The sequence below is a fragment of the Watersipora subatra genome, chromosome 3 (genome assembly GCF_963576615.1).
Source record: "Watersipora subatra chromosome 3, tzWatSuba1.1, whole genome shotgun sequence".
Lineage (NCBI taxonomy): Eukaryota > Metazoa > Bryozoa > Gymnolaemata > Cheilostomatida > Watersiporidae > Watersipora > Watersipora subatra.
The window spans coordinates 65463175-65477348 of NC_088710.1; the positions used below are offsets into that span (position 1 = coordinate 65463175).

Here is a 14174-nt window from a genome sequence, read left to right on the forward strand (position 1 = left end):
AACATATCCAGCCATAACTTCATTGTACAGACACATACCTTACAACTCATACTACCATTAAACCCATTGTATAAGCACCACACCATGCCACATAACGAGCCACTAGACCCATTGCGCAGGTACCATACAACATATGCAGACAAGATCCATTGTCCAGGCTCCCATGCCATGCAACATATACAATCAGGCCCAATGTACGAACCCATACCATAGTACATATGCAACCATTAGGTTCATCGTGTAGGCCCGACCATACAACATGTGGAACTGTAAATAATTAATGATGGAAGACATAAAGAGGGTTTTGTTTAACATGACCAATGATGTAGCAAAAGTGCAATTTTCATTAAAACCACTAGAGTTTATAAAAAAGGAAAAATTGAAGATATTGTTTGATGTGGCTCAGCTATTAGTTCTCTAGCTGCCAACGAGTTAATGCATTAGCGCTGGTACATCAGGGAATTGATCTTGGTCATGAAGTCAAAAGTTGAGGCATGCTGAGAGCCTAACAGATAATGTGAACTCAAAAATTGACAGCCTTGTGGTAATGATTGAACAAGGAAATAATTATTACTATGGCACTTTGCTTAATAGCAAGGCATTTCATTCTAGTAGCAGCTTAAATACATTTGTTAAACCATTGGAAACTGCAAAATAGACACATTAGATGTTTGAGTTATTTACTGCATTTTTTAATCATGTTTTGTTGTACATTGGGCTCTCGTAAATAGTGATGGGACACTCACAAGGGTTTTGACTGAGTAATTTGATTGGTCAACTTTTGAATTTTCATGAATTTGTAAAAAAAGTAATTAGGTTTAATACTTCGTGTATATACATGTATAATAGACAAAATATTAAACAGAAAATGAGTTGCGGTTATGTGTACACATGATACTAACGGCCACACGGAATAGTTTTTTTAAAAACTGCTTGGCATATTACTTGCCTAAAAAAGTTAAAATACAGTACAATATCTTGGAACCACACGTGTATAAGCAGCCTGGTCTACCACAAAAGCTTACCCTGCAATCTAGTTCTAGTCACAATCCACCTCAAAAAAATAATTCATGCTTTTGCTAATTCCATGTAAGGGCAAACTTTGGCCTACCACCCTTTTCCCTACGCGAAAACAATACTTGAATCTCGATAATCTCAACATCAATATTTTTGCACAAAGCTGCAAAGCACAATACGTGCACGAATAGATCGCCTCTCAATATATGCAGCTTATGCAGCCATTATATCCATTGTATAGACCCCATACCATACAATATATGCAGTCATTAGCCCCATTGTATAGACCCCATATTATAAAACCTATGCAGCCATTAGCTCCATTGTATAGACCCCATACCATACAACATATACAGCCATTAGCCCCATTGTATAGGTCCCATATTATACAACCTATATAGTCATTAGCCCCATTGTATAGACCCGATATTGCACAACCTATGTAGTCATTAGCCCCATTGTATAGACCCCATACTGTATAACCTATATAGTCATTAGTCCCATTGTATCGGTCCCATATTGTACAACCTATATAGTCATTAACCCCATTGTATAGGTCCCATATTATTCAACCTATGCAGTCATTAGCCCCATTGTATAGACCCCATATTATTCAACCTATACAGTCATTAGCCCCATTGTATAGGTCCCATATTATACAACCTATGCAGTCATTAGCCCCATTGTATAGACCCCATATTATACAACCTATATAGTCATTAGCCCCATTGTATAGACCCTGTATTATACAACATATATAGTCATTAGCCCCATTGTATAGACCCAATATTCTACAACCTATATAGTCATTAGCCCCATTGTATAGAGCCCATATTATTCAACCTATGCAGTCATTAGCTCCATTGTATAGATCCCATATTATACAACCTATATAGTCATAAGCCCCATTGTATAGGTCCCATATTGTACAACCTATGCAGTCATGAGCCCCATTGTTTAGACCCCATATTATACAACCTACCCTACAGGACGAATATATTCGATGAATAAAAAAATTCGCGATTCCGCGAATTGTTAAATTCCGCGAATAATTAGTTCTATTTTAATCACAAGAGAGAATAACTACTGCCTCAAATTAAAACTAGCCACTAGGCATAACTACTAAACGTAGCTTCGAGTTAACCCCATTGCCAATACATCACATTTCTTTACAAAATTTTTCAAGGTCGCCACAAGATATGCAGAATGGTGTCATTGCAAAAATAGCCGATAGGCAGAAGTACTAAACGTAGCCGAATTCCAAAAAAATTTTTTAAATCATTGCCGGGGCTTTGAGTTAACCCCATTACCAATGCATCAAACTCCTTTACAAAATTGTTCAAGGTTTTCAGAAGTTATTCGGCATGGCATCGTCAACGCAAAAATCTCTCCTACAGCCTTTTTACATTGAAACCAACTCCATCAACCTCTAATACCGAAGTTGAGGACGATGATGATTCTGATCTGGATATATGGTATGTATTTGACTTGCAGTGCAGATACGTTTTTCCATAATTAACTGTGTTAGTTAATTCTCTTGTTTAAAAACTGATCGCTTTCATTAAATACTTCAGCTATTGTTTTTGTACTTCTTTTACACTTATTAATATTTTTTTTCTTTTTTGTGTTTTCTGCAGATTGAGAATGAAACAGAACCTATTCTGATTATGAAAACTAGATACGATTGGTAATATTCACCAAGGCAGGAATATTGGCAGAGAAGCAACCAGTCAACCTAGACCCTTTCATCAACAACAACTCCTTAATATCGCTGCAGCAAACATGATTATATTACATATTCTATTTCATGTATAGATATATTATAATTTATTACAAACTTTAGTGTACGAATAAAATATTTCAAATACAAATAAAATTGTACAAACGAGGACTGGAGTAAATAAAAACAGTTTAGCACATATAGCGGCTGTCTGGCAATAAAATTAAACTTATACTTTTGATAAGTAAATACTAGCGTGTAATGTTGCTCTCTGACTAGTTATTTTTAGAGTTGCCCCGATTCTAATATCGGTTTCGGTGCCGATATGGGTGTTGAGTATCTGAATCGGTATCGGCTGATCTTTTCTTAAAAAATCGGAACCTTCAGATACTTTTTTGCAGATCAACTATTTAGCAGAAAACCGTATTTCAGCCGGCTACACTAATAAAAAATCATCAGCTGCAAGTTCCTTACCTTTACCTAATGAATTTCGGGCCTGTCAAACAATCTATTTCATGTCTATAGCCTACCGTAATAAACATCCACACAGCTGAGGAATCTTTTGGTTTTAGTCAGGACGTAATCACAAAGTGCAGTATTTCCCAATTACAGTGATATGATTTATTGCAGGCAATCATGAACGAAAGAACAATGATGAGAAACAAGAATCCGGTGTAACGTTTCTATTTACTAGCGTTACGAAAGTAATTTGAGCAGTCGATGCATAAAGTTATCTATCTCTCTCTTGATCCTGACGATAGGATGTATCGTTTGTATCGCATAAAATGACCTCAGTGGCTTATCAGTATTTAGCCTGTCCTCCATAATCTGTGGCAAGTGAGACCTTCTTCAGTACAACTGGCTACATCGATAGTGATAGAAGATAAAGACGTCTCACTGAGATAATTGAATCACTAACGGTAATTAAACGAAATATTTATTTGCTCTAAACATGTACAGGCGCAGAATTTCGTTCAGCAGTAGAAAAGAGACTTAATTATCACCGGTAATTACCATTATTGATAACAGATTTCAAGAATCATGGACTGTTTTGTTACTAGATGCACGGTATGGCAGTATGTGAATGTATATACATGTATATCTTTTTTTCATAAATAGAAACGAATAATACATCAATATTTACATTTTCTTTGCATTATATTTATATTTGCATAATAAAATTAACAATTATCCATGCAACGCAAAAGATCTGAATCGGTATCTGAATTGGATTATTTTTCAATAAGAATCGGTATATCGAATCGGTATCTGAATCGGCTGGTGAAATTAGAATCAGGGCATCTCAAGTTATTTTTGTAATAGCAGCTCTGTATCGCTGTCACTGTCTTGGGTAGATGTTAAAAGCGATTCTCTCGCTACTACATGGCTGATAAAAGAGCTATCATCAGAACTCTCCTCGTGGCTTACTATTGCAAAGTTCTGCCGGTTGACCAAAAATTTGTGCTCTTAAAGGTGTTTTTGTTCCTTTTTTGAAACAGATATATTCTCTTCGCTAGCAGCTGCGGTCACTTCTACCTCAATTTCAAGACCTCCCTGAATGATTGGTGATCTTCTAGGAATGATATCTACCACCCTTGCAGTCATTGTGCTTCCGTGTATGACAAAAAAACTGCTTACTCTACTTATTTCACTGGGTAGATGACCAACCGTTGCGCAGTCTGCGTTTATTAGCTTTACTGAAAATGGGCCGTGCAGATTATTGGGCTCCTCTCTCACTCTAAAACGAATAACGAAGCAGTAAGGATGGAAAAAATAAATATTGCGTTTTACCGAAGAACCAAAGTAAAATTCAATTATTAATTTAGTAAATAGTTTTGAAAAAACTCATTGCTTACTACAAGTTGTTGGTTCATCAAAGGCTGCCAAATAGATGAATATTCATAAAAAAAACCTCTGCACGCAGCAAAAAATTTATAGTTTAGCATGATCGACTCGTAGTTGTAAGCTAAAGAGACACCGAAACGCACGGTGTGCGCATACGAAGGGTTAACTCTATTGCAGCTGCAATAGAATTAACTCTTAATAGAGAGTGATTGTGTTCACCCGCGAATAAATTAGTCAGCAAATATGCATGCAAAAGGCAATTTGCGCAAAACTTAACTCCGCAAATAAATTCATCCTGTAGGGTATATAGTCATTAGCTCCATTGTATAGGTCCCATATTGTACAACCTATGTAGTCATTAGCCCCATTGTATAGGTCCCATATTGTACAACCTATATAGTCATTAGCCCCATTGTATAGGTCCCATATTGTACAACCTATATAGTCATTAGCCCCATTGTATAGGGCCCATATTGTACAACCTATATAGTCATTAGCTCCATTGTATAGGTCCCATATTATACAACCTATGCAGTCATTAGCCCCATTGTATAGGTCCCATATTATACAACCTATGCAGTCATTAGCTCCATTGTATAGGTCCCATATTGTACAACCTATGTAGTCATTAGCCCCATTGTATAGGTCCCATATTGTACAACCTATATAGTCATTAGCTCCATTGTATAGGTCCCATATTGTACAACCTATGTAGTCATTAGCCCCATTGTATAGGTCCCATATTGCACAACCTATACAGTCATTAGCTCCATTGTATAGGTCCCATATTGTACAACCTATATAGTCATTAGCCCCATTGTATAGGTCCCATATTGTACAACCTATATAGTCGTTAGCCCCATTGTATAGGTCCCATATTATACAACCTACATGTATATAGTCATTAACCCCATTGTATAGGTCCCATATTATACAACCTATGCAGTCATTAGCCCCATTGTATAGGTCCCATATTGTACAACCTACATGTATATAGTCATTAACCCCATTGTATAGGTCTCATATTATCCAACCTATATAGTCATTAGCCCCATTGTATAGGTCCCATATTTTACAACCTATACAGTCATTAGCCTCATTGTATAGGTCCCATATTGTACAACCTATGTAGTCATTAGCCCCATTGTATAGGTCCCATATTGTACAACCTATATAGTCATTAGCCCCTTTGTATAGGTCCCATATTATACAACCTATATAGTCATTAGCCCCATTGTATAGGTCCCATATTATACAACCTATGTAGTCATTAGCCCCATTGTATAGGTCCCATATTGTACAACCTATGTAGTCATTAGCCCCATTGTATAGGTCCCATATTGTACAACCTATATAGTCATTAGCCCCATTGTATAGGTCCCATATTGTACAACCTATATAGTCATTAACCCCAACTGTATAGGTCTCATATTATCCAACCTATATAGTCATTAGCCCAATTGTGTAGGTCCCTTATTATACAACCTATATAGTCATTAGCCCCATTGTATAGGTCCCATATTATACAACCTATGCAGTCATTAGCCCCATTGTATAGGTCCCATATTGTACAACCTATGTAGTCATTAACCCCAACTGTATAGGTCTCATATTATCCAACCTATGTAGTCATTAGCCCAATTGTGTAGGTCCCTTATTATACAACCTATATAGTCATTAGCCCCATTGTATAGGTCCCATATTATACAACCTATGCAGTCATTAGCCCCATTGTATAGGTCCCATATTGTACAACCTACATGTATATAGTCATTAACCCCATTGTATAGGTCCCATATTATACAACCTATGCAGTCATTAGCCCCATTGTATAGGTTCCATATTGTACAACCTATGTAGTCATTAGCCCCATTGTATAGGTCCCATATTGTACAACCTATGTAGTCATTAGCCCCATTGTATAGGTCCCATATCATCCAACCTATATAGTCATTAGCCCAATTGTGTAGGTCCCTTATTATACAACCTATGCAGTCATTAGCCCCATTGTAGAGGTCCCTTATTATACAACCTATACAGTCATTAGCCCCATTGTATAGGTCCCATATTATACAATCTATACAGTCATTAGCTCCATTGTATAGGTCCCTTATTATACAACCTATACAGTCATTAGCCTCATTGTATAGGTCCCATATTGTACAACCTACATGTATATAGTCATTAACCCCATTGTATAGGTCCCATATTATACAACCTATGCAGTCATTAGCTCCATTGTATAGGTCCCATATTGTACAACCTATGTAGTCATTAGCCCCATTGTATAGGTCCCATATTGTACAACCTATATAGTCATTAGCTCCATTGTATAGGTCCCATATTGTACAACCTATGTAGTCATTAGCCCCATTGTATAGGTCCCATATTGCACAACCTATACAGTCATTAGCTCCATTGTATAGGTCCCATATTGTACAACCTATATAGTCATTAGCCCCATTGTATAGGTCCCATATTGTACAACCTATATAGTCATTAGCCCCATTGTATAGGTCCCATATTATACAACATATATAGTCATTAGCCCCATTGTATAGGTCCCTTATTATACAACCTATGCTGTCATTAGCCCCATTGTATAGGTCCCATATTATACAACCTATGCAGTCATTAGCCCCATTGTATAGGTCCCATATTGTACAACCTAGGTAGTCATTAGCCCCATTGTATAGGTCCCATATTATACAACCTATATAGTCATTAGCCCCATTGTATAGGTCCCATATTGTAAAACCTATGTAGTCATTAGCCCCATTGTATAGGTCCCATATTATACAACCTATGCAGTCATTAGCCCCATTGTATAGGTCCCATATTGTACAACCTACATGTATATAGTCATTAACCCCATTGTATAGGTCCCATATTATACAACCTATGCAGTCATTAGCCCCATTGTATAGGTCCCATATTGTACAACCTACATGTATATAGTCATTAACCCCATTGTATAGGTCTCATATTATCCAACCTATATAGTCATTAGCCCCATTGTATAGGTCCCATATTTTACAACCTATACAGTCATTAGCCTCATTGTATAGGTCCCATATTGTACAACCTATGTAGTCATTAGCCCCATTGTATAGGTCCCATATTGTACAACCTATATAGTCATTAGCCCCTTTGTATAGGTCCCATATTATACAACCTATATAGTCATTAGCCCCATTGTATAGGTCCCATATTATACAACCTATGTAGTCATTAGCCCCATTGTATAGGTCCCATATTGTACAACCTATGTAGTCATTAGCCCCATTGTATAGGTCCCATATTGTACAACCTATATAGTCATTAGCCCCATTGTATAGGTCCCATATTGTACAACCTATATAGTCATTAACCCCAACTGTATAGGTCTCATATTATCCAACCTATATAGTCATTAGCCCAATTGTGTAGGTCCCTTATTATACAACCTATATAGTCATTAGCCCCATTGTATAGGTCCCATATTATACAACCTATGCAGTCATTAGCCCCATTGTATAGGTCCCATATTGTACAACCTATGTAGTCATTAACCCCAACTGTATAGGTCTCATATTATCCAACCTATGTAGTCATTAGCCCAATTGTGTAGGTCCCTTATTATACAACCTATATAGTCATTAGCCCCATTGTATAGGTCCCATATTATACAACCTATGCAGTCATTAGCCCCATTGTATAGGTCCCATATTGTACAACCTACATGTATATAGTCATTAACCCCATTGTATAGGTCCCATATTATACAACCTATGCAGTCATTAGCCCCATTGTATAGGTTCCATATTGTACAACCTATGTAGTCATTAGCCCCATTGTATAGGTCCCATATTGTACAACCTATGTAGTCATTAGCCCCATTGTATAGGTCCCATATCATCCAACCTATATAGTCATTAGCCCAATTGTGTAGGTCCCTTATTATACAACCTATGCAGTCATTAGCCCCATTGTAGAGGTCCCTTATTATACAACCTATACAGTCATTAGCCCCATTGTATAGGTCCCATATTATACAATCTATACAGTCATTAGCTCCATTGTATAGGTCCCTTATTATACAACCTATACAGTCATTAGCCTCATTGTATAGGTCCCATATTGTACAACCTACATGTATATAGTCATTAACCCCATTGTATAGGTCCCATATTATACAACCTATGCAGTCATTAGCCCCATTGTATAGGTCCCATATTTTACAACCTATACAGTCATTAGCCTCATTGTATAGGTCCCATATTGTACAACCTATGTAGTCATTAGCCCCTTTGTATAGGTCCCATGCAATACAACATATACAGCCATACATTAGGAATAATATTTGTACCAGTATGCATATAACAATCATCATAACACTGTGAATAAGTAGAGCATGTGCGTACATGTATTTAGCTACCAAACGCTTTAGTAATGTTTTCTATTGTAGGAGAGCCTATTAGTCCCTTAAAATTTGCCTGTGCACTGCTTTTCCCCATCTTCTTAGCTTATAATGGGAAAAAGTCACGCAAGTTAAGTGGATCTGGTGCATTTGCAGGTTAGTTCTCTAATGTAACCAGCTAATGATTTATATCGTTAACTCTACCTGCTCTATGCTGTACCTTGTTATACGTTGTTATAGGCTGTAAACAAATGTATGGATAGTATTTAGATTTAGTAAGAATTAGTTTTTAAGGAAAGATACACCTTATAATACAACAAGATGGCAGTGCTGTAGACTTGGGGATACTCAAGTATATTACAGAAAAGGTCTCCTAAATGCTTAATTTAAAGTTGATTATCACATTTTGTTGGTGCTATAAAGTGAAACGCTTCAGTGATGTTGGACATAGCAAGAATCTTATACAAAAATGTGCAATGTTGCAAATTGTATGTATAACAGAACATATCGTTTACTAGTGTCACAAAACATTAGATGTCAGTGACTTTTAAGAAACCAAATAATGATTCTACGTCAAACAGAAATTTTTATTTGAATCAGTTTCTTTTCGAGAGTCAAGTAGTTTTCATCAGGCTGGACTGTAGGTCGAAATAGTGGATTGAGAATATAATCACCTCGTCTCAACATTGTTGTCAGATGCATTGTTTCTGTCTCAGATAGAAAGTATGCTGGGAGTCAGGGTCAGCGTAGAAGGTGTGTAAATTTGTTTGTTGTAGCGATGTTCATTGGCTGGGTCATCTGCTTCATCAATTACACCTTCTTCATTGCTCTGCTCACCTTCTACCTCATCGGTTCCAAAGCCACCAAATTCAGGATTGATCGAAAAGCGCATGAGCGAAATGTCGTTGCAGGTGAGGCTAGTCGGTTCATTATACTAAATTTAAATTATTTGTTATGTGAGATGTTTTTCTAGAATTAATGTTTTTTTTTCTGCGGTGCTTATCTCTTTGTTAACACAATGGGTTACAGTGGAACCTCGGTTCTCGAACATAATCCGTTCCAGAAGGTTGTTCGAAAACTGAGTTGTTCGAGATCCGAAACAATTATTCCCATCAGAATTGATGTATGTAAATTTTAATCCGTTTCAAGCCGAGATAACAACTTCGGTAAAGTATTTTTTAGCATCTTACACTATAAACTGTACTGCATACTACATACTAGAATAAAAATTGGTAGATATAGATCGTGTTTATTTTTAATAAAATATTTTCCATCTATGATGATGAAAACAGAAAACAAAAAGTAAACATTTTGTATGTTTTGCTCTTAAAACATCGAAAACAGTCTAGGTTAAAATACAATACCAAAAATTGCAGAAATTGATAATGAAACAGCGAAAAATACAACAGTTCAGTTACATCAAAACCGTGTGAAAAATAAAATATAAGCAGCAATGGCGCGTTTACTTCACATCTTTGAAAGAAAATCTTCCTCCAAAACAGGGTAACTCGACTGGATGAGTTGTCTCCCTGACTAATCTCTTCGGTAGAGGGACATCACCCCAGATGGTTCCTTCCTTGTTGTAAAGAATTTATGGAGCGTAACTTGCTTCTCCCTTTGTTAACATAGGTTTCGATGCTGTTTCTGAAGCTGTTCTGAACGTTTAATTCTAATGCGCATGCTCTGGTTTGGTCGAGAACCAAATATATGTTTGAGATCTGAGATGAACAAATCTCAATTTTTTTGGTTGAAAACTGAATTGGTCGAGAACCGAAGCATTCGAGAACCGAAGTTCTACTGTATTACAGCTTAGCCCTAGGTTCTGGCAGGTTATCTTTTTTGGGCATCAATTTGCTTTTGTCTAACACATTGCTGTGGTAACCAAAATATGTCTGGATATGTTATAGGAGCCATTTTATATCAAACCTAACTTCTGCAGGCTACAGCTGAGACATAGAACTTGCTGCTACTTTGATGAAATTGTATAAAATGTTATAGTACTAGATGAATTCCTAGCGTTGCCAGGGTAATAAAAGTCTTTGCACAAAAAATTTATTTTCATTTAACATATTACAACAGTTGCCGCTCTAGCTTTCAAACCTCATATCATGAGAAAAATGTGGTGCAGGTAAAATAAATTAAGAAACAAAATAGAACAACTATAAAAGTGTTTAAACGTAAATGTGAAATAATTAGCAAGTAATAGCTAAATTAAGTCTGTTTTTCTATGATTACAATAAAAGATGATTTGGTAATAATACAATTAATACGAACTTGAAAAACAAAATAAAAATCCTGAATACGGAATGTTGAATTAATAGTAACAGCTTGTGCATAGAAGTGTGTATAAAAAAGGTTACTGTTCCAGCAGAAGCTATCCATCAAAACTTTGAATACGACAACACTGGTACCTTGATACTGGCAAAAATGTAAAAATGAGATACTTTGTCACACCCAATCTCCATTAGCTTATTATGTTGCTGGCATTTTTATGAAAATCGCCTGCGAACTAAAGGCATGTGTGCACTAGCCCATAATCTACCATCGGATTTTAGCTAATGTCTGTGTCAACCAATTTACAATGTAAGTAAGCTATAGCTTCAGCCAATAATATAAGCCATATATGGCTTATGTTATTAGCAGACTATAGACTATAAGGCTATATATAGCCATATAATATAAGATATAACACTCTGTTATGTTTTCGTGATTGTTATTCAATATAATATAAGTGTACGTAGCCCAAAGCAGTTGTTTCAGTTTTGTAGGTCAAGGATGAACAGCTTTATTTTTCTTGTCTCATCTAAGCGGTGTTGTTTTAATAGAGTTATATAACAGCTCTAATCAATATGAATCAGGGCAATCGTTAAAGTGTTCTAGTTATAACATTATCAGAGATATCACCTTATATCTTTAGCATTGCCAGTTTAATACAATTAAAGAAATTTTAATGTTGTACAAATCACAGACTCACAACAGCAGCGGTGTTTTTTGACAGTCATCTTCTGTTAGAACATTGCGAAAAAATATTCTATTATATTGCGATAAGTTTTGGGTTATATTAATCTGATTTTTTAGCAAACTTTTTAATGATAATAACTTAATGATGAACAAATAACCGTAGCTTTTATTTTCTTTTTGCTCCTGAATTCTGGACTCTGCTAAGGGTAAGATATCTTATTTAGTTTGAGCGTAAAGTTATTTCGAAAACATGTTTAGTCATACTGTAACGCATAAAGTTCTTTCAACTATTGTAATACGTACTGTAGTTTTTGTGAATTGAGTACCATCATTTTGTTTGTACATAAATCTTAATGCTGTAGTTTAAAAGGGAGATTTACTATTGTTAATTGTTTAATTTTTAAATAAATGCTTCTTTAATTCGTTATTGGGGTGGAATAATCATCAAAAATGGAAGTTTTGCATTCGATCGATTCTTCAGCAAGTTTCCTATCAAGTTAATGATCAACAATTGTTCTGAATTATCCACCGATGTAGTTTTTATTAATAATTACTTAATTACTGGCTAGTGGACAAACAGCTGTATTATTTGTATAAGTTCCAATTCGTATCCAGTCGCGATCAATCGTATTTAAAAGATCTTATAACACTTGTAATTCATTTGAAAGGGGCTACTGCTAATAACCAGGACTTGCTTGAGAATAGAATGTAGTATGTATGCATGTCCTATGTATGCATGTCGCATGTATGCATATCATATGTATGCATGTCGTATGTATGCATGTCATATGTATGCATGTCGTATGTATGCATGTCATATGTATGCATGTCGTATGTATGCATGTCATATGTATGCATGCTGCAAGGTTTTTGTGTCTAAAAACATTCTTAGTCAGCAAGTTCTTGCTTTATTTGCTTTCCTGAATGTAAAGTAAGTTGATTCACTATAACAAATACTAATGTAAAGTAAGTTCATTCACTGTAACAAATACTAATGTACAGTAAGTTGATTCACTATAACAAATACTAATGTAAAGTAAGTTGATTCACTATAACAAATACTAATGTAAAGTAAGTTGATTCACTGTAACAAATACTAATGTAAAGTAAGTTGATTCACTGTAACAAATACTGATGTAAAGTAAGTTCATTCACTGTAACAAATGCTAATGTAAAGTAAGTTGATTCACTATAACAAATACTAATTTAAAGTAAGTTGATTCACTATAACAATTACTAATGTATAGTAAGTTGATTCACTGTAACAAATGCTAATGTAAAGTAAGTTGATTCACTATAACAAATACTAATGTAAAGTAAGTTGATTCACTGTAACAAATACTCATGTAAAGTAAGTTCATTCACTGTAACAAATGCTAATGTAAAGTAAGTTGATTCACTGTAACAAATACTCATGTAAAGTAAGTTCATTCACTGTAACAAATGCTAATGTATAGTAAGTTGATTCACTGTAACAAATACTAATGTAAAGTAAGTTCATTCACTGTAACAAATACTAATGTAAAGTAAGTTCATTCACTGTAACAAATACTAATGTAAAGTAAGTTCATTCACTGTAACAAATGCTAATGTAAAGTAAGTTGATTCACTGTAACAAATACTGATGTAAAGTAAGTTGATTCACTGTAACAAATACTAATGTACAGTAAGTTGATTCACTGTAACAAATACTAATGTAAAGTAAGTTGATTCACTATAACAAATACTAATGTAAAGTAAGTTGATTCACTGTAACAAATACTGATGTAAAGTAAGTTGATTCACTGTAACAAATACTAATGTAAAGTAAGTTGATTCACTGTAACAAATACTCATGTAAAGTAAGTTCATTCACTGTAACAAATGCTAATGTAAAGTAAGTTGATTCACTGTAACAAATACTGATGTAAAGTAAGTTGATTCACTATAACAAATACTAATGTAAAGTAAGTTGATTCACTGTAACAAATACTAATGTAAAGTAAGTTCATTCACTGTAACAAATACTAATGTAAAGTAAGTTGATTCACTGTAACAAATACTCATGTAAAGTAAGTTCATTCACTGTAACAAATGCTAATGTATAGTAAGTTGATTCACTGTAACAAATACTAATGTAAAGTAAGTTGATTCACTGTAACAAATACTAATGTAAAGTAAGTTCATTCACTGTAACAAATACTAATGTAAAGTAAGTTGATTCACTGTAACAAATACTCATGTAAAGTAAGT

The 14174-nt window shown here is 35.0% G+C and overlaps 1 protein-coding gene across 1 annotated transcript in view; it reads left to right on the top strand.

Moving 5' to 3' along the window:
- Positions 1-14174, top strand: part of LOC137389802 (transmembrane protein 19-like) — a 20818-nt gene continuing 6644 nt past the window's right edge. Inside the window, exons 1-3 of the mRNA XM_068075909.1 lie at positions 1-119; positions 9030-9137; positions 9758-9892. Coding sequence (XP_067932010.1) covers positions 9760-9892 — 133 coding nt within the window. The 5' untranslated portion in view covers positions 1-119; positions 9030-9137; positions 9758-9759. The remainder of the gene's footprint in view (positions 120-9029; positions 9138-9757; positions 9893-14174) is intronic.